Source organism: Ambystoma mexicanum, chromosome 1p (assembly GCF_040938575.1).
Source record: "Ambystoma mexicanum isolate Mex_15411 chromosome 1p, UKY_AmexF1_1, whole genome shotgun sequence".
Taxonomy (NCBI): Eukaryota; Metazoa; Chordata; class Amphibia; order Caudata; family Ambystomatidae; genus Ambystoma; species Ambystoma mexicanum.
The window spans coordinates 1320723517-1320746383 of NC_090921.1; the positions used below are offsets into that span (position 1 = coordinate 1320723517).

The following is a 22867-nucleotide window of genomic DNA, read 5'->3' on the forward strand; positions in this document are numbered from 1 at the left end:
TAACCGTCACTCTGTTTCCGGCTGCCCATGCGAGTAACACCGAAGACCCACACGCTCCTGCCTCAGAGCCATTTTACCTGCCTCCTACTGCCCTGAGCTGCCTCGTACGAGCCATCTGCTGCTGCCTGCCCACTGTGTGTGCCTGCTGCCCGCCTGCCCTGCATTTTAAGTGCCTGCTGTCAAGCCATTGCCAGTGCTACTGTTCTCGGCCCTGTGACCACCTCAGCTGATTTAGAAGACTCGCAATGTTCCAGAACATCACCACCGCCGCTCCACAGCTCAGCCCCAGGACCACCTTGCCCACCCACACCTGTCTCGGGGGTTGCCATGTCTGAGCAAACATCTGCAGAGGCAAGTGACAACCACATGGCAGCAAGGCAGAGGGCTGTCAACTTCAAAGCCAGGGAAGTTGACATCCTAGTGGAGCATGTCCTGGGGCATTATGATGCCCTCATCAACCCTGCAACGCAAGTCGGCAAGCAAGGATGGAAGCTGATCTGGGACCAGATTGTGGGTGCCATCAACGCAGAGGGGGTGGCAACCCGTTACTACCAGCATGTGCACAAGCGCTGGGAGGACCTGAAGTCCAGGACCCACCCACGGGTGATGGGGTGGGGTGGGGGTGTCCCATGTGGAGGGGGATTGTGGAGGGGGATGCCTGCAGGGTGGGGTCACGGGTGATGGTGTCTGGGGTGTCCCATTTGGAGAGGGCTGCCTGCAGGGTGGGGTCATGGGTGATGGGGGCTGGGATGGGGGTGTCCCAGGTGGAGAGGACTGCCTGCAGGGTGGGGTCACAGGTGATGGGGGCTGGGGTGTCCCATGTGGAGAGGACTGCCTGAAGGGTGGGGTCACGGGTGATGGGGTGGGGGTGACCCATGTGGAGAGAGCTGCCTGCAGGGTGGGGTCACAGGTGATGGAGGCTGGGATGTCCCATGTGGAGGGGGCTGCCTGCAGGGTGGTGTCACAGGTGATGGTGGATGGGGTGTCTCATGAGGAGGGGGCTGCCTGCAGGGTGGGGTAGCGGGTGATGGGTGCTGGGGGTGTCCCATTTGGAGGGGGCTGCCTGCAGGCTGGGGTCACGGATGTTGGGGGCCGGGGTGGGGTTATCCTGTCAGGATCTGCTTGCCGTAGATTGCGAGGTACAGACGCACTATTTGACTGGAGTGCGGCCGGGGATTGCGAGGTGTTTTCGCGTGATTACTCTGGGGTGCGGGCAGGGATCACGCAGAGTTTTCACATAATTTGGCTGGGGTACGGCTGGGGATTGCAAGGTGTTTTTGTGTGATTACTCTGGGGTGCGGGTGGCGATCTGCAGATTTTTCATGTGATTTGGCTGGGGCGAGGCCAGGGATTGCCAGGTGTTTTTGCGCAATTACGCTGGGGTGCGGCCGGGGATCACGCTGAATTTTCACGAGATTTGGCTGGGGTGCGGCCAGGGGTCATGCAGAGATTTCATGCAATTTCGCTAGGGGGCTGTATGCTGTCCCAGGGATGGCACGGAGGCTTGCGCCTTGTTAGGAATTTCTCTTAGTTTTTCTGTGCGTGGGAGTGTGTTGGGGGCGTTACTGGCACAGCTTGCTGTTCCTTGCGCCTTTACTGCGCCAGATTCTATGAATCAGGGCCTTAGTCTCATCGGGCATGAGAAAAACATTTTGGAAGCGACAATGGTTGATTATTCATCACTGGTATCCAAGGCGTCTTTTATAACCTATTCTGTATAGCTATTTTTTTAATTTGTTTCTTCGCTCTTTATTTTGGGTATGATTAAGAGTTTGACGGTATTACCAATGGTAATATCCCCAAACTCATTTACTGTTACCGCATGTGGGAGGCATGCAGTAACAAATATTATCTGCATGATTCTGTGTCATATAGACCCTTTTGTTTTCCCCCATTTTAGAGTTCATAGCACATGCAGTGTTACTGCATTCAGTAATACCGCTTGGATTATACTGCACATGGTAATGCTTTTGTGTGGAGGATATTTACGTCGAACAAAATCAGGTGGAAAAAAGTATTTCGATACTGAAAGTCGGACTTTGGCAGAGGGTTAAAACATAAAGCATGTGAACATGTTGCATTTTTTATCACTACAGCCAAACTTGAAATCAGGTCAAATTGTGGGAGTTTTTCACGAAAATGTACTTTTATCTTTCCTTGGTTCACTGACTGAAATGTGACTACTCAAAATAAAAATGAAAAAGAATGCTCAAATGCTAAATGAAATATCTACATAAAAACACAATCTCGAATTTGAAGCTGTACAAGCGATTAAAAATGGGCCTGTTAAAATAACCCTTCAGTGGCTGAATGAAAGAGGAAGACCGGGGAGGCTGCCAAGAACAGTACTCTTGGATATGGTTTAGGTGGGGGTGCACATCAGTTTAAGAAGTTGGCCTAAGAAAAGTTCTGATAGGGTAGGGGTTTGCTAAACCATTATATGTTTGAAAGCCATTCAATATAACATTTATGATGTCATTGTACATAATATAGTTGTGCACTAGGACCCCAACCGGCCCATAGAGCTGGGATTTACCCAATAGCACTTTAAGATGAGGCAGGAGCACCCATGAGATGGATGGGGTGCAGATTAGTACTCTTGCACCCCATCAATAATGACAACTCAATGGTTTGGCAAAGGGGGTCCGTTTAATGACAAATACAAAAAACGGGGAGTTAATGAATATCAGCAATCGCTCGATCTTCCTTCTCGCTTCAACTCCAAGTACTTTAATAAAAAACACATCATTCATACTAAAAACTTGTCATCGCTGATGTGTAACGCTTAAAATCTTGCATGCAATTCTATTGGTTTTAGGAAGGTAACTTTAATATAGGTGCTATATCTGTATATGGTAACAAAGTGAGGGGATTGGATAAACAGTGTCAGGTGGGGCATCTAAGCCCTTCCTTCAAAATGGCTACTGTAGACGTCACTAAAAGTACGACGTCTCATTGGTTCTACTAACTATAAGACCCTAGATTACTTGGTCCACTATGATTGGGTTGGCATCAACCCAACTCATACCTTTCCACTAGCCTAGCAGCGTGCAGAAAAGCCGCCCAGGTGCAGTGAGTTTGTCTGCACCCCCAGCCTCCCTCCAATTATTGCAACAATCAATCATCACTTCAGTGATCATGTGTCAATTATTTCTTTGTATTTTGGCCTCAAGACTGCTTCTTGGTCTGGGAAAGTTAAGGCGTCTGGACATGGCACAAGTCCATGTGTAGGTGTGAAAGTTTCATCCCTTCTGCTTGCTCGGTCACGTGATTCCAACACCGTGAAATTGTCTCATTCTCCATGTAATTTGTGTATTTGATTTAATTTTGTCAGCCATTTGCCTTCTGTGGCTTATCTTGACCTTTCAGAATAGGATCCCCTGTTCTTTTCTTCATTAATTGTATCCACTGTTGGGTTATTTCAGCTTTACGACCATGGCTTCTTGGCATGACTTGCCTTCGTCTGAGTTTCTCTCTGTCTTTAATTCTCGATTTGTTCGCTGCAAAGCTCTCCTCTTGAGACCTTAAGTAACCTTTGGTCGGTTCTGCTCTTGTGCATAGTGGAAGTATACTTATTTAAAGTGCTCCTTTTGAGGTAGATATGTATATAAGTGGTGCTTGACGCAATGTATCTTACTACTAAGCTTAGCAAGCCTCATGAATTCTTGCTTCTTGCGGTTCCTTGCATATGTACACGTGTAAACTGGCTGAATATTCTAATCACGCTCAAGGCATACATTTCTGACATTTGACATCAATTATTTCACTTTAAACTCAGGATGTCACTTATTCATGGTGTTTTGTCTCTTTTCATTATTCACAGGTCGTCATATCTTCTATATGTGAGTCAATCCCAGTTCTTATGACGTCATCATTCGTCTTCTTTTAGCATCTTTTTAGCTTCTTCAGGTATTGCATTTTGACAATCATCATTCTGTCTCATTTGTCGATATGGTTTTCTCAATGGTTACCTCACTGTCTGGGTTTTCTTAGGAGTTGGTACTTCAATAGATGCTGTCACTCTGATATGTACTGGACAGAGCCCCACTGCTGCTCTCTGCTGGTTTGTTTGCTCAACTTACGTCACATATTTCAGCATGAACGTTCCTGGTACTTCAAAATGGGTGGTTGGAGTGCGAATTGTGCTTGGAACCTCCTCTACACTCCCCCCTCTGTGCGATCCATCGACCACTTTCACTTCTTCTTTTGTATCCACCTTTCCGTTATCTTTTGGATCCATTTTTTCTTCATCTCCTGAGTCCATTTTTCTTTCATCCTCTGGGTCCATACATTGAGGTCTGAAGAAGTGTCTCTTTGGAGTCCATATTTGTATGACTCCCTTCAAGCTTCCTGCTGTTCTCACGTGCTCATCCTTGTTCCATGTCATTATTTGGCATTGTCCACTTGAGCTGCAATAGCTCCATCTTCCCACATAGTTTGGTGTTTCCTTGGATACCGAAACTTTGTTCCTTCTGGTGCATGAAGGCTAGCTTTCACAACGTCTCTTATTTCTTCATCAGTCAGGTCCTTGGGTTTCCATCCAGGTTCGACATCAATCATGATCTTCATCCCTATGGCCTTTTTCGCTGTTTTTTGGCACAGATAGATTATTATCTTGATAACACAGAATCCGAGCAATATCATCACTAGCAGGACTCCTAGGAATTTGAATGCATCTGCCATCCATTGTGGAACCCATGAAAATAGTGATCCAAACCAGCTGTCATCATCAACTTCATCAGCTTAATCGATCATCTGATTCTGTAACTTTGTCAGAATACGTATGGCCTCTGTTAAAGTTCAATTTTCTTCGTCGTGAGATGGTATAAATGTGCAACATGATTCTCCAATGTTTGCAGAAACACCTCCATCCATAGCTGTGATCATGTCAAGGACATATCTGTGTTGTAGAGTCATTAGTCAAATTGCCCTCAGTTCTTCCCTGATTGCATTAAATCCTTTTATGGTCGCTTTGATGGTCTGCAGTAACTCCCATCTGGTTATCTGCAACCATTTAGTATTTGCTCCAACCTGAACTCTTGGCATAAAAATTAATGTGAACACCGAAGAAGTCTGACTGAACAGTCTATGTTCATATGGGAAAGCATCAACAGCTTCTATGGATTTGGCAGAAAAGTAATTATCTCGCTTCATTCGGTTCCTCAGTTCCACAGATCTCTTCTTCCTCACAATAGTTTAGAAAGTTTTGGCCATAATGGCTAGCATCCATTTCACACTATGTTGATGGTGGGCTCGTAGTGACCAAAGACCATCCATGCTCTGCAGATCACTACTCCTTTCTCCGATCCGTTTGGTGAAAGCACTGTTCCCCAAATTTGCATTTGACCTCTGTTCTTCCACTTTCGAGCTTGTTCTGGCGTCTTTCCTTGAACGTTCAGTTTGTGATTTGCTTCTCTTCTGATATCTGCTCCTTTAACTCCAGGCTTCTCATATCTGATCACAATGTGTTTTGTTTTTCCATTGTTTCTTGTCTTTATGTCTTGGACATAATCGTCTTCATCTGGATCAGTTGCTTCAGTTGCTTCAGTTGCCCATTTGAGTGGAGCATCACTTCCCAGGAACTGGCCTCTGGTCATGCACATTGCTACGTGTGATAGACAGTGCGCTGTCTGGACATCAATTTCCACAGCTACGAAGATCTTTGACTTCCCCATGCTGTAAGGTAGGAGTGCACAAACAAAGCATTCCTCCTCTGAATTTCGTTGTCCAACTTCTTTCATGTGTTGGTACCATATGTTATTTCCCAAGTGTGTTGTGCTGTCTAGGAAGTCATTTTATTTGTTGTCATCTTCTTGTACGTTTCTCTTTATTCTCAAGGTTTTCATGAAGTTTCATCTCAATCCATGGTTCAGGCACCTTCATCTGTACCATTTGAGTAGGCGAAGGCCTGGCAATTCTTTCCTTGTCTTCTTGCATCTTTTTTCTTCTGGTTATAAATGTCCATATCCACTCTGCTATTGGGTCAGTATATGGCTGTATTGTAGAACGTGTAATTGTCCCCTTCATTGGATCACGTGTGCTTGTCAATGCTGTCTCTGTTGGTTTATTCTCCAACTCCTTTCGTCTCGTTAAAAGTTCAGCTTTCTCCATTTGTCTTTTCACTTCACTTGTAGTAGAACTTCTCATAGTAGGTAGTCCAATGTTCTCCCCTTCTTTGGCCTGTGGTTCTGCAGTTATTGACACTAGACCTGGTGTGTGTGCACTTATCGTTTGTGTGCATGTATTTTTCATTAACCTTTTCTCATGCTTGCTCTGCCGACCCTGTTTCCGGCTTTTCAATTTGCTTGTTACCAAATGTGTGTGTGTGTCATTGCTAATCACACCCATTTAAAGTTCCCTCACCCCTTTGTCAGACTATCTAGGTACTGGAATGACTATAAAAGGTATGGGTGCCTTCGTGGGTGTCATGTGTACATTAGGTGGATGCACTGGAACCGGAACACTTTGTGCACCAATAAAAAATGCAGTCAGTGACAGTAAAACAATGAATACAATGCATAGGTACATTATACCTCTATAAGTTAACCTACAACACTTAGTTCTGGAACAGTATGAACGCCTCTCCTCTTGAGGGATGACAACGTTACTGCTTAAGTTGCGCATCTCTATCATTTAAGGAAACACAACTAACAGTTTAATACATTCTAAGCAATATTATCTCTGGATTCTGCTGTTTCTGCTCGTAGGTTACAAGTACTGGAACGATTGTCCGGTTCCATGTCATTTCATCGTGGGATGTTTTTTCGCTGGCTTTTTTACCGCAGATTTTTCAATTAAAAAAACTCATCGATTTTTTTTTTTGGGGGGTGTACCCTCAAACCCCCATCCCATTTATTTTTTTATATATCCCCAAACACCCACACCCAATATATATATTTTTACAAACCCCCCCAAAAGAATTTGATGAGTTTTTTCGGCAAAGAAATTGCAGTAAAAAACCCCATGAAAAAACATCCCACGATGAAAGGACGTTGTACCGATTGTCCTTCCTTGCCTGACGACTAGGTTGTTTCTCGTCACTGTACACAGTTCTCTTTTCTGGATATGAAAAAGTCAACATAAGGTAATAAGTTCAGTAAGTCTCTTTTTGTGCGTGTTCAAAATAAACAAGCTCCCAATCAATGTCCCTTATCTGTTTCACTCCAGAAGACATGTTGCTTCTCTGTCAACAAAAGTGTATTCTTTGTCAACACTTCCATGATCTGTCCCTCAGGGGAAAGTTTACAGTCTCTTCCGGAAATTCTGATGATGATTAGAAAGTTCAACCTGCATCACAATACCATGCAGGAGCATGCTCATCTGTGTAGAGTTTGCTGGGTCTCTCACGAAAGTGAGGACGTCAACACTGGCAGGCCTCCCCACAAGTTCTGTAAAGTCCTCAATTAGGCGAAAGAAGACATTGCTCGCCAATCTGCTATCTTCTGGTGACAGGGACATTTGCCTAGTCCTTGCTGAATTCTGGAACTGCGCGCTACTCACTGTGAGCAGCTTCTGTGGTTTCGATGAGCTTGAAGAGTAACCTGAATTATGATTCCGTTCAGGATTATGCTCAAATGTTGTGTGTTTGCTGGATCTCAAAGAAATGTCAAGACGTCAGTGTGTCTCCCAACAAGATCTGGACAGTCTTCAATTAAGCGAAAGAATAGCACGCTGACAAGCCTATTTGCTGCTTCTTCTGCTTGGGACATTTATCTTGTCCTCCCTGCATTCCGGAAGCAGGAGGAACTGCTCAGCAATCACGATCAGCAGCCTACTTATTGTCTTTTCGTTTTCAGGGTCTTGAAGAAATTCAGTGATGTTAGTGAGCCTTCCCACTAATGACGGATACGATCTCAATACTAGTTTGAAGTAAATTAGAACATTCTTAGTGATGTCGCTGCTGTTGGACACCATAAGTGAGTCCAAATAATGCTCCTGTTTGAAACGAGTCTGGATACTCTATTTTCTTCCAGTTTGAGTGTCCTCGAACAAAATTTGGCATATCCTTTTCTCATCAAGGCTTCATATGCCTCAGTCCAAAGTTCAAAGTCAACAGAATATGTTGTGGCTTATACGTGCAATTTTTCTTCTTCACCCTGCAACTAGGATGCACAAAGTGTCCGTGTTTTATGTCCCTATCCCCTTTTTTGCTCAGAGGAAATGTCCAAATTTAAGCCACAACTTGCACAAAAATCCTTTATCTTTGTTCTGCTGGTCATGTGTCCTTCCTCGTCATGGATCTCGTCTGCACGTGCTTTGGTTCTTCCCCGTTGTCTGTAGTCTCTGCATGTTGGGGTGCAGACAGGGGGCCTTCTCCGATGTATGGCTTGATATCACCCAGAAATATCCAATCTCTACTTCCTTCTAGTTTGACTGCAGAGGGAGTAAAGTTCTCCACTCTGAATGGACCATTGAACCTTGGCTCATCCCACTTCTTTCTCGTGTGGTTTCCCACCAGGACCGTGTCCCCAGGGAAAACTGGTGGCAGACGTAAACCTTGAATCGGGTCTGTTGTAGTATCTCCTTCTATATTCTATGCTGCCCTGCACCCTTTTTGTCGTCGCTGCAGCCGTCCTGAAATTATAATAAGACAAGATGTCATGCAATTCAAGTAATTTTGCATTTCAGACCCTAAAACTTCACCTGTTGGCTGAGCATCACATCTAGCTCTATCTCGGGGTGTCAGTGTCTCGGTGTGGTTGTCTGTGTGAGTACTGCTGTCATAACACTGCCATTCGTGTTTGAAAACAGGTAGACTCCCTCTGCATAATTGGGAATTCCTAAAACTGGTGCTGTGCAAATGGCTCCCTTTAGTTCGACAAATCCTTCTTCCATGGTATCAGTCCATTCAATTTTTTCTTTCGTCCCCTGTGCCTTCTTTAGGGCATGTAACAAGGGCTTGGTATATAAGCTGTAGTCAAAGACCTATGCTCTGACATAATTGCACAATCCTAGTTTGTTTGTTTGTTTTTTTATTCACTTTTTATGCACGCCAGACCCAAGGGTAGCAGGGCGCAGTGGCAAGAAAATGCAAAGTTTAGAGGTTACATCAAAGCATAGCGTACAATATAAAATACAGTGAATACAAAGTATGCAAAATTCGAGAAAGGTCAATCAAGTTACAGGTTACATCAAGGCAGAATGTACAGTAGAAAATAACGTGAGGTCATGGGACACAGATAATTACAAAATATACAAGGTTCAAGTGAGGGCAATCAGGGTTGTAGATGACATGGGTCATGTGAGGTCAGCTGAGGTCAGTCGAGGTGAGGAGTTGGATGACATTTTTTTCTAAAGCGAGGGTAGGGTATGTCCACTCTCAGGTCTTGTGGTAGTGAGGTCTTGTGGTAGTGAGTAGTGGTTGCAGCCTTTACCTGAAAGCTGTTACCTCCGATCGTCTTAAGTCTAAAGTTCGGTATTGTCAGGCAATTGGAATTGACAGTTCTAGTCGGTCTGAGGGATGTTCTCCTGTGGAATTTGTCAATCAGGTATTTGGGGGCGGAGTTATTAAGAGCTTTGTGGGTCAGGGATAACATCTTAAGTGTTATTTTGTTCTCAGTGGTCAACCAGTTGTGATGGTGTCTGGCGGCAGAGATGTGGGATCTTTTGTTTATGCCTAGTGCTGCTCTCAGGGCATTATTTTGTAATATTTGTAGTCTTTGCGTTATAGTTTTATTCGCTCCGGAGTAAAGAGCGTTGCAATAGTCAATCCTAGAGAGTATTAAGGCTCTAGCCAAGATTAAGCAACTCTTGTTGGAAAGGAAAGGTTTACCGGTTCTTATCAATTTGCACGTGTAAGCCGTGGAGGAGGCAAGGGATTTTAGCTGTTTGTTAAGAAATAGGGTAGAATCAAGATAGAATCCCAGGGCTTTTACGTCCTTGGATACTTGGATGATATTCCCGTCTATGTTAAATGAGGAGAATTCCTGACCTAGTTTTTTGATATTGGTTTGAGTACCCAGGATAATCAATTCTGTTTTATCATCGTTCAGACAGAGGCCATGAGTAGCCATCCATGCCTGGATGATAAGATATACCTTGCTCACCAATTCCGTGTCTTTCCCATGATCCCCAGAAAGCGGGAGGAGGATCTGTGTATCATCTGCATAGTTAGTGTAGGTGATACCGAGATGGTCCAAATCATCAAACAAGGGCTTGGTGAAGATGTTGTATAGAGTTGGGGAGATGCAGGAGCCCTGGGGGACATCGCATGAGATAGGGGTGGGATCTGCCCCTGACGAGGGGGAGAAGACTCATCGTTCTTTCACTCAGAAATGACTCAATCCATATGATGGCTTCCGGGGAGAAATGGGCGGCGGAATCCAGGTGACTACAGAGGACTTTATGATCCACCAAATCAAAGGCGGCTGATAGGTCAAGGAGTAGCAGAAGTACTGTTCTCCCTTTGTCTCGTAGCTCGTCAATTTGGGATTTCAAGTCAATAAGGGCAGTTTCAGTTCCATGTAGGGGACGGAAGCCCGATTGACGCTCTCCTAGGAGGTTGTGTAGTTCTAGATGCTTTTGAATTTGGTTATAAGTGGCTTTTTCCAGAATCTTGAGAAGAAACGGTACCGTAGTAATAGGGCGGTAATTAGTAGGGATGAGGGGGGTCTAATGTCTGCTTTTTAAGTAGGGGGAGTACCCAGGACTTTTTAAGATTGGCAGGGATGGTGGCTGAGGCAAAGGAGGCGTTAATCAGTTTGGTGATAAAGGGCGATAATTCTCTGGCAGCGTCTTTTATTAACTGTGCTGGGCAAAGGTCACCTTTACAGTTAGATGGTTTAAGCGACAGGATAATTTTTTCTACTTCCAAGGTGGTCATTTTAGAGAAGTGGAAGGAATCGCTGTACGCCAATAGATTATTAGTGTTGGGCATTTTAGGCGAATCCTGAATTTTAAGCACTTCTTTTTTTTGGTGGATTTTATTTTGGAGAGTAATAATTTTATTTGTTAGGGCTTGCTGGATATCTGTGCACCAAGGTTTGTCCTTGGTACAGGCGTCCGGTGTGGCGATAGGAGACTCAAGTTCCTTTAGAATAGAAAAGAGCTCTTTCATGCTGGAATTAGAGTTGGCTATTCGGTCATCATACGAATTACGTTTTGCCTGGCAGACCTCTTTTTTGTAAAGTGAGGAGAGAGAGGTTAGTTTGGCTTTGTTATCTACTGAAGGGAAGAGCCTCCAGGTAGTTTCACTTTTTCTTTTCAGGATGCGTACCTCTCTTAGCTGTGGAGTAAACCATTTGTTTAGGTGAGCTTTTGGTTTGCTTGGCCTGAGTTTGAGAGGTGCCAGTTTATCTAGGGTGACAAGCATGATATTATTGAATTCTTGCACCAGGGTGCTAGGGCTTAGATTAGCTGATAATGCATTGAGGGTCGGTAATATAGCTGGGATCACTTTCTCTACCGTAATGCATTTTTTATTTCTGGTTAAGCATGGCGGTGCTATTGGAAGGACTGTAGGGTTAGGTATGGAAGTGGCTAGGTTAAAGGACACTAAAGAATGGTCTGTCCAAGGTAGGGGTCTTATGGATAGGATAGTGGCTGAGCAGTTACAGTCGGCTATCCAATCTAGCGTTCTTCCCTTCAGGTGCGTAGGCTTGTCATCTCTTTGAGTTAGGCCTAGAGCGTGAATAGTGTTGGCTACCACTGTAGCATTAGTATCCGTGGTGTCATGAAAACCTAAGTTAAAGTCCCCAAGGAGGATTATTTGAGAACAAGGTTTGAGGTTATTAGTGAGAAGGTTGTGGAGATCCTCTTCAAAGGTTCCTAGAGGGCCTGGGGGTCTATATAAAAGGTGGATGGTGAGAGTTTGATTATTATTCATCTGGAATTTAGCAGATAAGGTCTCGCAAGATTGGATCGATTGGGTGGGTAGTAGTCTGAGTGAGAGGCTTGTTTCGGAGATTATGGCGATGCCGCCACCTCTTGCACCTTCTCGGTCATTTCTGATTATCGTATAGCTGTCCGGGATGGCTAGCATGAGCGAGGGTCCTGCTGCATTGTGTAGCCACGTCTCTGTAATAGGGAGAAAGTCAAGGTTGGCTTCTGAGATTAGATCGGCAATGTCTAGGGCATGGGCGATAAGCGATCTCACGTTCAGGAGTGCTCCAACGATAGTTGGGGTCTTGGAGACCTCTGTGGCTTGGGGGGATGGAGTAGTAGGTGTGTTAGGTGTAGTGGGCTTATTGTTCTGAGTTGGGCAGGTATTGGAATTGGGTGAAGGAGGTGGTCTAATATAGCGAGGATTACAAATCTGCTGGTGGTTAGTTTTCATGTTGGTAGGGGGAAGAGACCTACGGGGAGGTTCATGCAGTTTAGTTAGCCTGGCGCGGAGTTGAAGGTTTCTACTAAATGTATCACATGGATGTGATACAGAGGTGACTGTCTCAAGGGATCCATGGTTAGGATATAGGTATTGGCCTGGAGAGTTACAGGTCTGATGTATTACCGATGTCAAAGGAGGCAGGGTGTTAGGTAGGTTAACATCTAGCATGATGAGTAGATGTAGGATAGTCCTCAGTAGGACTGTGTAAATAGCTGGTAGATACATAGTTATGTAAGGAGGCCTATCTAGCGTACCACATTAGTAGTCGGTGGGAGCCGTTGGTAACAAGTACAAAGCACAATGTATGCTAGAGGTATTAGCATGTAGGAACGATTTGGTGGTAAAAGTCACCTAGATACTAAGTGCTAATATATATGTAGTCAGTGACTCAATATCAATGATTCAACTATACCGGCTAGGTAAGTACAGGCGCAAATGCAATCAGGGTCTCAGAGGCAGAGGTTTAACTGTGCTGGCTAAGAAAGTACAAGTGCAAGTGTAAACACTGACTCAGAGGTTGGGCCGACTAGGTAAGTACAGAATCAAATGCAAACAAGGTCTCAGTAACAAAGGTTCAGCTATGCTGACTAGGAGGGTACAGGACCAAAAGTACAATCAATAATTCAAGGCAATAGTTTGGGTAGGTCGAGTAGATGAATGCAGCAGGTTACAGGTAGGTAGGTAGACATCACAGTTATGTGAGTGGTGATCATGAAAGTGCAGTGCGGCATGCATGTGAACAATAGGGGAAGAGGTACGCGAGTGTCCATGAGGCACAAGAGAAGAGTACAGACACGAGTGTTTTGTGACCAAAGGTAAATTACAGCCGAGCCCGGAATTTTACCTTGAACCACTAGGAGTTAGGAGTCCAGGGGGTCTGGCAGACGGCAGTACTGGCAGATAACAGGCTGAGAACAGGCACCAGCCTTGTTTCCGAGGGCCTTGGAGGGAGAGGCCTGGCTTCGCCTGCCGGCGCCCAATGGCAGAGGATGTAGTCAGAGTGGCCAATCAGGCAAGGCCAAGACTACTGCTGTGTGCCTGGTAAGGCACAGGGTGAGACAAGCCTGAAAGCGGTGGCCATCTTGGAAAGGGTACATCGTGTACCTCGGTGCTGCAAACAGGGCGGAATCGTACTCTTGCAGGTGCGGGGTAGGTGTAGGGCTGCCTAGGTCCTTAGTAGGGCATCACAGAGCAATTGTGGGCATTTAGGCATCGATTTTGGATTTTCGAATTTGGATGCAATGAAAATTAGCACAATGTGGAGGCGCTTACCAAATTGCAGCAGCTGATCCGGGAATGATTCCTGGCTGGACCCGCTGCTCCTGCAGTGTCGGGGCCTCAGGAGATGAGCGCCTGCTCATCCAGGGGAATCTATGCTATCTCCCAGGCTGAGAACAGGCAACAGGAAACTCTGCATCTGTTTTATCGTGTGTGGCTTGGCTGTGTTCAATATGGCCTCAGCCCTTTCACAGGTAACCCTTTTCCCCTCATGTGAGATTAGCTGGCCTATGTACAGCACTTCTTGCTGACAATATTGTAACTTCTCTTTGTCAACTTTATATCCTTTTTCAGCCAATATAGTCAATAGCTGGATAGAATCGTGTCTGCACGTTTCTTCTGTTGTGCTGCACTTGTTGTCTGCGACAGTTGCATCGGCGACTGTTGAGACTGTCCTTGTGGAAAATGTATCAAGTTCTGAGGTTCCAAGCTTTGCTGTGCTCCTGGTACTTGCTGTTGCACCGTGTGATTCTGTGCAACTCCATTTCCACCCTGTTGTAAAAATACAGATGGATTCACCATTCCTACTCTTGTTCCTTGGTCGGTTTGCACCATGCCTTGACTTCTGCATGTGCGTGCTAGATGCCCTGTCATCCCACATGTCCAACATGTGGGCGGTGGTCTGATTATTTGTCCATTTGACATATCCTGATTGCCATTTTGCATGTTTTGAAAACCTCCCTGATTACCTTGGAAACCTCCCTGATTACTCTGCCATCCTCTTCCTCGAAAGCCTCTCCCTCTGGGGTAAAACCCATTACTGCTCTGATTAACCTGTTGTTGGTTATTGACCTGTTGTGTGTTCGATCCGTCTGTGCTAGTTATCATTGCCCCTTCAATGGCATACTTTTACAATTTCTTCTGCACCAATTTTGCCTTTTCAGCTTTTCATGCAGCCTCTTTTTTGCGATTCTTTTCTTGCAGTAGCCTGCAATAGTGAGCAATGGTCAACTGTATTTCAGTCCACAGTTTGGCCTCGATTCCTACCAATTTCTTGATCTGCTTCTGTACCTGATCTGGCAGCCCTTGGCATAATACATGGTAAAACACGGGTATAGATTTCCCCCACATCCCCGCGTTTCCAGCACCCAATGCATCTTGGAAGTTCTGAATGTAAAGTAAAGTATCTTCGGATTCCTTCATTTTGCGTGTCATTATAGTTCACATGTCAGATGTATCTGGGTATAGCAATCGTAATGCTTTCCATACCGCGACCCTGCAATTGTTAAATGGAGCTCCATCGTGCGCGGTATTAACTGTAGTCACGCCAGGATAACCTGCCTGTGTCCACACATCGTCAGCTCTATCACCAAGTGTGGCAATTAAAAGACTCTTAATATCCCCTATAGCTAACGTGTTCCCTCCCGTCATTTGTTCTAGCTCATGTGTGCATTTTCCGGCTCCCGATGTTAACATTGGAAGCGTATTTTTCAGATTTTCTCGATCCATGTGTGGCCAGGGTATATACTGTGGCCTCGTTCCTCCTTTTTCGAGCAGCGGGAATTGTAATACATGACACTCCTTTTCCTCCCTCATCATTTTTCTAACCACTGCAGGGGTAATAGTCCTGCAGTGCCGTCTACCTGGTAATGTCCTTAGTCGGCTCACATAGTGCAGTGGAGACACCCCACTCTGACTGTAAAATACTCCTTTGTGTCGATCTAATTGTGTGGCTGACTCTGATGCCTTAGGTGCAGACTCGCTAGAATCTGACCGTCTTATTCCTTTTCCTCCAGAGAAGCGTTTTTTGTGTCTCCTCTCGTCTTCCTTTTCTTCATATTCCTCTCTCACTGCGTCTGATATTGTCTGTGCCCAATTCGTGTAACTCCTCTCATCTTCCTCGTTCCTATTTAGTGTTAACGTATCTAGGGACAGCTCTCTATTTCTGCTACTTTGGGAGGCGTCCTCAGTGTCATACAACTGAGTGCTCTCAAGACGCTCGTCCTCTACTCTTCCTTGGGGTACCAGTTCTAGCCCCATTTCATCATATATTCTATCAATCATTCCTCCGATGCTTCTGGTGTCGAAGTCATCTTCGATATTTGCCCTAGCCGTGCCTGGTATAGAATCGTACTCAGGAAAGAATTCTTCTGTGTCGTCCCAGTCTACTACTGGATCTGATTTTTAAACCTCTCTTTCCAGATATTCAAGATCCTGTGCCCTCTGTCTTTGCTTGCGTTGTATGTCATCATCGAACTCTCTGCGCTTCCTCGCTTCCTCTCTGACTCTATCTTCTTCCTGCTTCTTCGCATATCTACGTTAATTTGCCTTTCGTATTTCCTCATCCCTTTGTCTTTTTATTCTCTTCTCCTGTATCTTTTGTTCTTCTTCCTCTATTCTCCATTCTTCCCACCTGTCCTGATCATTAGCTGCTCTTGGCTTATGATTACATTTCCTTTCTTGCTCTTCGCGATACAGCTGTTCTCGTCTCTATCTTTTTTCCTAATCCTTTCGTCTCTCAATCCTTTTTCCTTTTCCTTCTCTTTTTGCTTTGTATCGTCTGACTCTCCCTTTTGTCTCACATCCTCAATGCCCTTACCATCGAGTTTCAATAGAATCTGACCTCCCATCCATTTGTTCTGTGTGAATGCCATCTCATCATTTCTGTCCTCATCTCCTTTCCATCTCTTTCCTTCTCTATTCGTATCTGGAGATGTATTTGCTTGTGCCTGGATCTCCTTTTTCTTTCTCGCGCCTCTCCTTGTCCCTCGGGACTTTGGAGGTGATATATCTCTGTCTCTGTCTTTGTGTGGGTACTTTGCGTAGGTGACTCATATGCCGGGTTGCTATATCCCGTGGCTGCTTTAAGTTCCCTCAGCGAGTATAATTCTTCGTCTTTACTGGCTTTGCTTTTTGTTTCAGACGGGGCGGGTGGCGCAGAAGGCGTTTCACCCCCCTCTGTGCATATGTTAATTATCCAATCTAATGGCGGCTCCACCTCCTTATTCTCTTCTCTTGGTACATTTTCCAAAGCTATAAACTAGCAAGGCGTTTGTCTCACTTTTTGTCAGTATATGTGGCGTGCAAATATGTCGTCATGTGTTGCAAGACAGTTTTAGATAGCGAACCACCCTGGGGCCATGGCATAAACATTTTGTGGCTGGTTCCTTTAACCCATTTTGCACTGTACTTCTTCAGTTTAGGTGCATGTTTTGGCAACTGTTTGCACAAATGTATTAACGGTGTTATGTCTTCCATGCTTATATTTAATTATCTTCTCCTCATACAACACTTTGTTACGTTTTACGTTTCTTAAACAGAATCAACAATATGAGCGAGCGCCAATCGTCGCAAGCTCGAATCCCGTTTTTTCACAAAAAATGATTTGTACTTTTTCACACAACAATCATCAATTTGTGTCATACAACATCCTAGCTATACAATCGCGTAATTTTCATGCTGTTTCCCCCAAATAATGTTCTTACTTTATGATGTCAGAGGAAAAAAAAACATCAAACAGATGTAACAGACTAGACAGACTCCAGCCGGCTACACAAATCTCATGCCCCTATCATTATCCCGACATGGAATTTAAGCCCATCCCTTTCAGACCGCCTCTTTCATCGATTCTGGTTTCCTATTCTGCCCTATCTTTTCAGGACTTTGAATGCAGGCTTCTTCTAACCGCTATATTAAAGTGTACTTATTTGGGCGTATCCTCTCTCTGCTCAGGTATCCTCCTGGTATCCTCTCTCTAGCTCGTGTAGCCACCCGGTATCCCCTATGCTTGGGTATCCTACCGGTACCTTTGTGTATTGCTTGGTCACCCTTGAATCAATATTTCTTTCCCATATATATATATATATATATATATATATATATATATATATATATATATATATATATATATATATATATATACATTCTACTCTTAATGTAACATTATTTTTTGTCCCACCTCCATCCGTTACCTTCCCTTACTTGTTCTAAGGCATGAAACTGTTTGCCAAAATATTCAGTCTTTTTCACTCACTGTTTGCATTTTTTCCTCTCTGGATGCTCGGGATCACCGCCTTCATTACCGCCTCTCCTTGCTTTTCGCTCAATTAGCTGCTCAATTAGCTGCTCGTAGAAGTGGAAAGGGGTTTGTGGGAGAAAGCACAGGTTCCTTCAAACCTCAACCTGCAGGTTTTACACTTTAGTCTAACCACTATCTACAGGGAGCCTCTCGGTCTACTTAGCTGGATGGCAAAGGACTTGTGATGTTGCCGAGCACCTAGAGTTACTTATGTCGACAGTCAATGGGTGTCTTATCTAATCGATAGTCGATAAACCATCCTGTCTCTGCTACCAAGTGTGCACTAGGACCCCAACCAGCCTATAGAGCTGGGAGTTACCCAATAGCACTTGAAGAGGCGGCAGCAGCACCCGTCAGATGGATGGGGATGGAGATTAGTACTCTCGCATCAAATCAATAATGACAACTCAATAGTTGAACCGCCCAAATTGACGTTTGTTGTTACAAGAAATACCATTGTTGGGAGGTATCAAATCTGGTGACTTGGATAGAGTACAGATTAGAGCAAGAGGTGATCTATATAAAATACAAACTTGTGATGGACACGTTATTGAAGTAGCAAGATAATCTGAGATGTTTGGGTTATGATCTTTTGCCATTTAATGGCAACCTTCTGCTAGGCGAGGGCCCTTCTCAGGGGCCCTTCCTGGGGGCTTCAGCAAGGGCATAGGGGAAAGACATCACAACAACTGGGACAGAGTGCTACATTTGAAGATCAAGTTCTGTCCCTAAAGAGAAAAATTATGAACTCAGAGGAAACCAGGTACTGGTTTTGGCTCCTGGCATCTTCCTCAAGTTAGACTTTGAGGTCTCATCCTGGGGAGTAAACGGGACGGGGCCTCAAATGGGAAGGCTGGCCGCTTTTTGGTGTGCTCCTTAAACTCCAGAGGTCATGTTCACCTGTTCAACAATACATCCTTGGCTTGTTTACTTAGGCCACACACTGTGATTGTCTTACAAGAGAGCTTAGCTAATTGAAGGTGGTTACTAGCATTGACGTCCGCTTCGGGGTGTTGGCCACTCATATTAGACTTACAACTGGTGCGGATGTGAATGTGCTGACTGTTAACATTTATTATCACTTGGGTATGGGGGCAATAACAGAGGTGCTTTAATCCATCTCTTCATATGTGGTGAACTGGTACAATGCCACACCTGCAGGGCACATCCTGGTGGCAGGGGATCTTAACTCAGACTGTCTTCCTGTCCTAGAAATTAATGTAGGATGCTTACAAAATAAGGCATCTACATTTGGGAATGGAAGAGTTTGGGTAGACTGTTTTACAGGGATGGGACTCCAACCCCTTAATGGTTCAGTCTTTAGAGATATCCCCCCCTCTGTTACATGGTCAAATAGATGTAGTATTTCTACTATCGACTGACTATGTGTTTGTGGGACTCTGGTTATTGAGCATTGCTCTTGTTTTGAAATTCAGAAGACAGAATTAAGTGATCATTTCATCCTGAAAGCCTATTTTGATTTTTTAGACAATGTACCTGATCAGACTGAAACAAATCTGGGGCGGCGGGCTGTGGTACCTAAAGTGCAGGGCAACCAACTCCATTGGGCACCTCACATGTTACTAAGGGTGAACCAAGTGGTTGTGGAGGTTACAGCTGTTAAATCCAATCTAGAAATGTCCTCCCCATACTCACAGTTGAGAACTTTGAGTTTTTTGCAGAGGGTGTAATAATCGCCCCTAACATTCCTAGGGCAGGTATTGGGCAGTCTCGTTCACACCCCCACACACATACCTATAATGCTGAACTGGTTGTCAGACAAAGAAAATTGAGATGTTTGCTTAGGCAAATTAAAAACAACATCCACCTTTCCGAACTGTCAAAAGTGTTTCAAATCAAAAAAGCGCAGCATGGGTATAAAAACTGGCTCGCGCATCCAGAGCTTATTGTCTGCAATTGGATTCAGAAACAATGTTATCTGCACTTTTAGATTAGGACTCAAGATGCGACCAGTGGGTAGGATGGTGAATGGTGTCACAGAGGAAGACTAGTACAACATTTTGAATCCCTGTAAGCTATGCCCAACTCGTAAGTCAGATGTATAGGGGTAAATGAACTTCAAAAGGGTAACCCTTTGAACATAACTATATCTCAGCCATATTTAATGAAGTTAATTGGTAAAATCGGCAAATCAAGGGCACCAGGTCCGAACAGGCTTACAAATAGATTGTTCAAATTGAATCCACCACTTTGGGCGGAAATTCTACACACTTTATTGACATTATTGAACGTGAGCAATTTCCTCCATCATGGGGTAGTGCCCACATCTTCCACATTCACAAGAGAAGGGATAGAGCATCGCTTTTCAACTATCGCCCAATAGCCATGCTCGACACAGACTCCAAATTATTTTACTGCGTTCTGTTACAACACCTGAAAATCTGGGCCAATAGCCAAAATATAATACCCAAATGGCAAAATGGATTTAGGAAGGGTATGGGTACCATTCTGAACAGCCTGTTCCTAAAGTGTACAAAGGGTCAAGCTTGCACAACAAGGAGCAACCTGATTTATCTGGCAACAATCAACCTTGCAGCAGCATTTGATGTGGTCGACAGATCGCTGCTTTGGCTTAAACTTCAGAAATGGGATATACCACCAGGTCTACCAAGACTCATAATTGCGTGTCATAGCCGTTCGACCGTACAAATAAGTCTGAATCAACAAGGTTTGCTGTCTCGCCCAACAAAAACAAACAGAAGGGTAAGAAGGAAGGGGTGCGTACTAGCCCCTTGCACATATAATATGTATAAGGCAGATTCGGAACAACATCTACAGCCGATGACCCTGGCAACCCCTAAAATATCTATCTTAAGACCTTTATGGACTCACTAAGCAAATAACGATATAGTCTTTGATAATACCCCCATTGGCCTTCAGCAACTCTTGAATGGGGTTGTCGCCTTTGCAAAGGCTAATTCCTGAACACTGAATCCAGTAAAGACTAAGGTGGATGCCAAATTCGGTAAATTCTCCTTACTGCCCTGTAGGCATTTCTATGATGGCAACATCGTCCCGAAATTACTCTATGGGATCGAAGTATGTGATCTACTATTGATTGATAATTTGCATTTTTTGGAAGCCTCGATATGGAAAAGGGATTTGCATCTCCCATCTTCAACTCTGCTTGCATTCATCCAGTATGAATTGGGTTCCATCTCGCTGAAGGCAAGAGAATTTTGGTGCTACGTATCCTTTTATGAGAAAATGTCAACTGCATCGGAGAACTCACTGATGGGGGAATCTTAAAAAGGCATGTGAACGAGGAGAACTCTGTCCTTTGTCGGAGTTAAAGATGCCGGCACAACCTATTCTGACTGAGTTGGGATGCTCTATGTTAGATCTCATTGGCAACCCAGATAAAGTAAAGAAGGCATTACTTGCAGCGGATTGGGCTAACACTATTGCAGAATTTCATGCATATCCATCTCTAAACCACCTCAAATATGATCATAAAAAGCAGAGAGCATTAGCCCCAAATGTATCATTTTAGTCCAGTATACAGGTACGATGTACTTTGCTTAGATTTCGGTAGAATTTGGTCCGGTCAAAGGAAGTTCTATTGAGATATGGACAGACAAATGTGGACACAACTTTCTGTAGATCTTGAAATGATGAAACACCCAGTTAGAGACAGCTAGGTATTTATTGCTTGTTTTTGATACTTTGAAACCTATTAGGTCGAGAGCATTCTACAAGTACTAAATGAGTAGGAAATGCCAGCAGAATGTGGAATTACTGTTTGTCAGGTTCAAACACATCAATTGTAAATGCCTTCTCATCTTTCTTTGACGTAATTCATGTAGTCTATCTGCAAAATGGAAAAATGAATGGGCTGAAGATGATTATGACTTGTGTTGATTTGTGTTGATTGTACACACAGCTTCACTTTTGCGTGTTTTTATTTCTCTTAATCTGTAAATGGAAAGATGAATCTATTGTATGGCTTGATTAATTTTTTTGTCCTTTTTTTCTCCTTCTTTCCTTTTTTATTCTATTTCTTTATTTCTCGTTTTGTATGTTATGTTCTTGATGTGTTGTTCTTAAAGGTTGAATGGAAGTTTAACCAATAGAACAAAACAAAAAAATAAATAAATAAATGAATGCATGACCTGAACAAGTTTTAATAACACAACTGGAAATAGTATAAATGTAGCCCAGTGTCCTCAACAAACAATGCAAATGCTTGGGGAGAGGAGGTATATATTGATAATCTGATTTCCGGGCAGGCGACGTCCACCACAGAGCTCTTCCCATTCTTGTAGACAGCACGCAGGGTCCTAGAGAAGCAAAGTAATTTGGCAAAGTTGCTGAAGTGTGTGATCATGCCTGGAAGGAAGAGCTGAAGATGACTATGGATCTTGCACACCTGTATGGACAATATGAAGACGCAATTGGTTAGTAGGGTAACTCTTTAATGGAGAAAACGACTTTGTCTCAGGATTTCAAAATTGACTATCATGTGTACATATTGTAGGTGTTGTGTCAGAGGCATGCATCATACACCTCTGGCTTCTGAGCAGTATTGGTGAAATGAAATATGAAAATAAAACATTGAAGGCAGTTTTCTAAAATATAGCTATTAATAGCAGGATTTTTTGCTAAAATAATGCAGTATTTTATTTTTTATTTAAATGGATCTTGGTAGCAAAACAGGAAGGCGACCAGTATTGTCCACTCCCACATTCAATATACTAAGGCGTCATTACAGGTTTTGCAATAATATCACTAAATGGAATTACGGTTACTGGTTGGGGTAATATGGAGGGTTTGCATGATTCTATGGGCCTCATTACAAGTCTGGCGTTAACCGTGCCAGTAAAACCGGCAGGTTACCGCCGGACTTGCAACATTTTTCCGGCGCCTGATTTGCTGGAAACACCAGGGCACTACAGCCCCAGCAGTCCGTGAAGTCAGGTGCCAGAAAATGTAATTCCCCATTTCCATTGAGTCCCATACGACTCAATGTGAATGGGGAGTACGGAAGCACCAGCACAGTTAATAATAGTCCTGATGCTTCTGTGAAACTCTGCGGGTGGGTGCCGTTCCGCCAGGTCTGGGTCAGCCATAAATAGAATGAACAGGCAGGGCCAAGTGCCATTATCTATGTTTAAACAATACACCAATTGACATATGTACATTCCACAGTGACATAATGACTTGGGTTTTAGGTATATCCATTGGGAGGTGGTGGGAAGGGGGTAGGAGACACTCCCATGCTAGCT

The 22867-nt window shown here is 44.1% G+C and overlaps 1 protein-coding gene across 1 annotated transcript in view; it reads right to left on the reverse strand.

Moving 5' to 3' along the window:
* Positions 1 to 21746: 21746 nt before the first annotated feature.
* Positions 21747 to 22867, reverse strand: part of CD5L (CD5 molecule like) — a 260177-nt gene continuing 259056 nt past the window's right edge. The window contains exon 6 of the mRNA XM_069606596.1: positions 21747 to 22011. Within this exon, the coding sequence (XP_069462697.1) occupies positions 21995 to 22011 (17 nt within the window). The 3' untranslated portion in view covers positions 21747 to 21994. The remainder of the gene's footprint in view (positions 22012 to 22867) is intronic.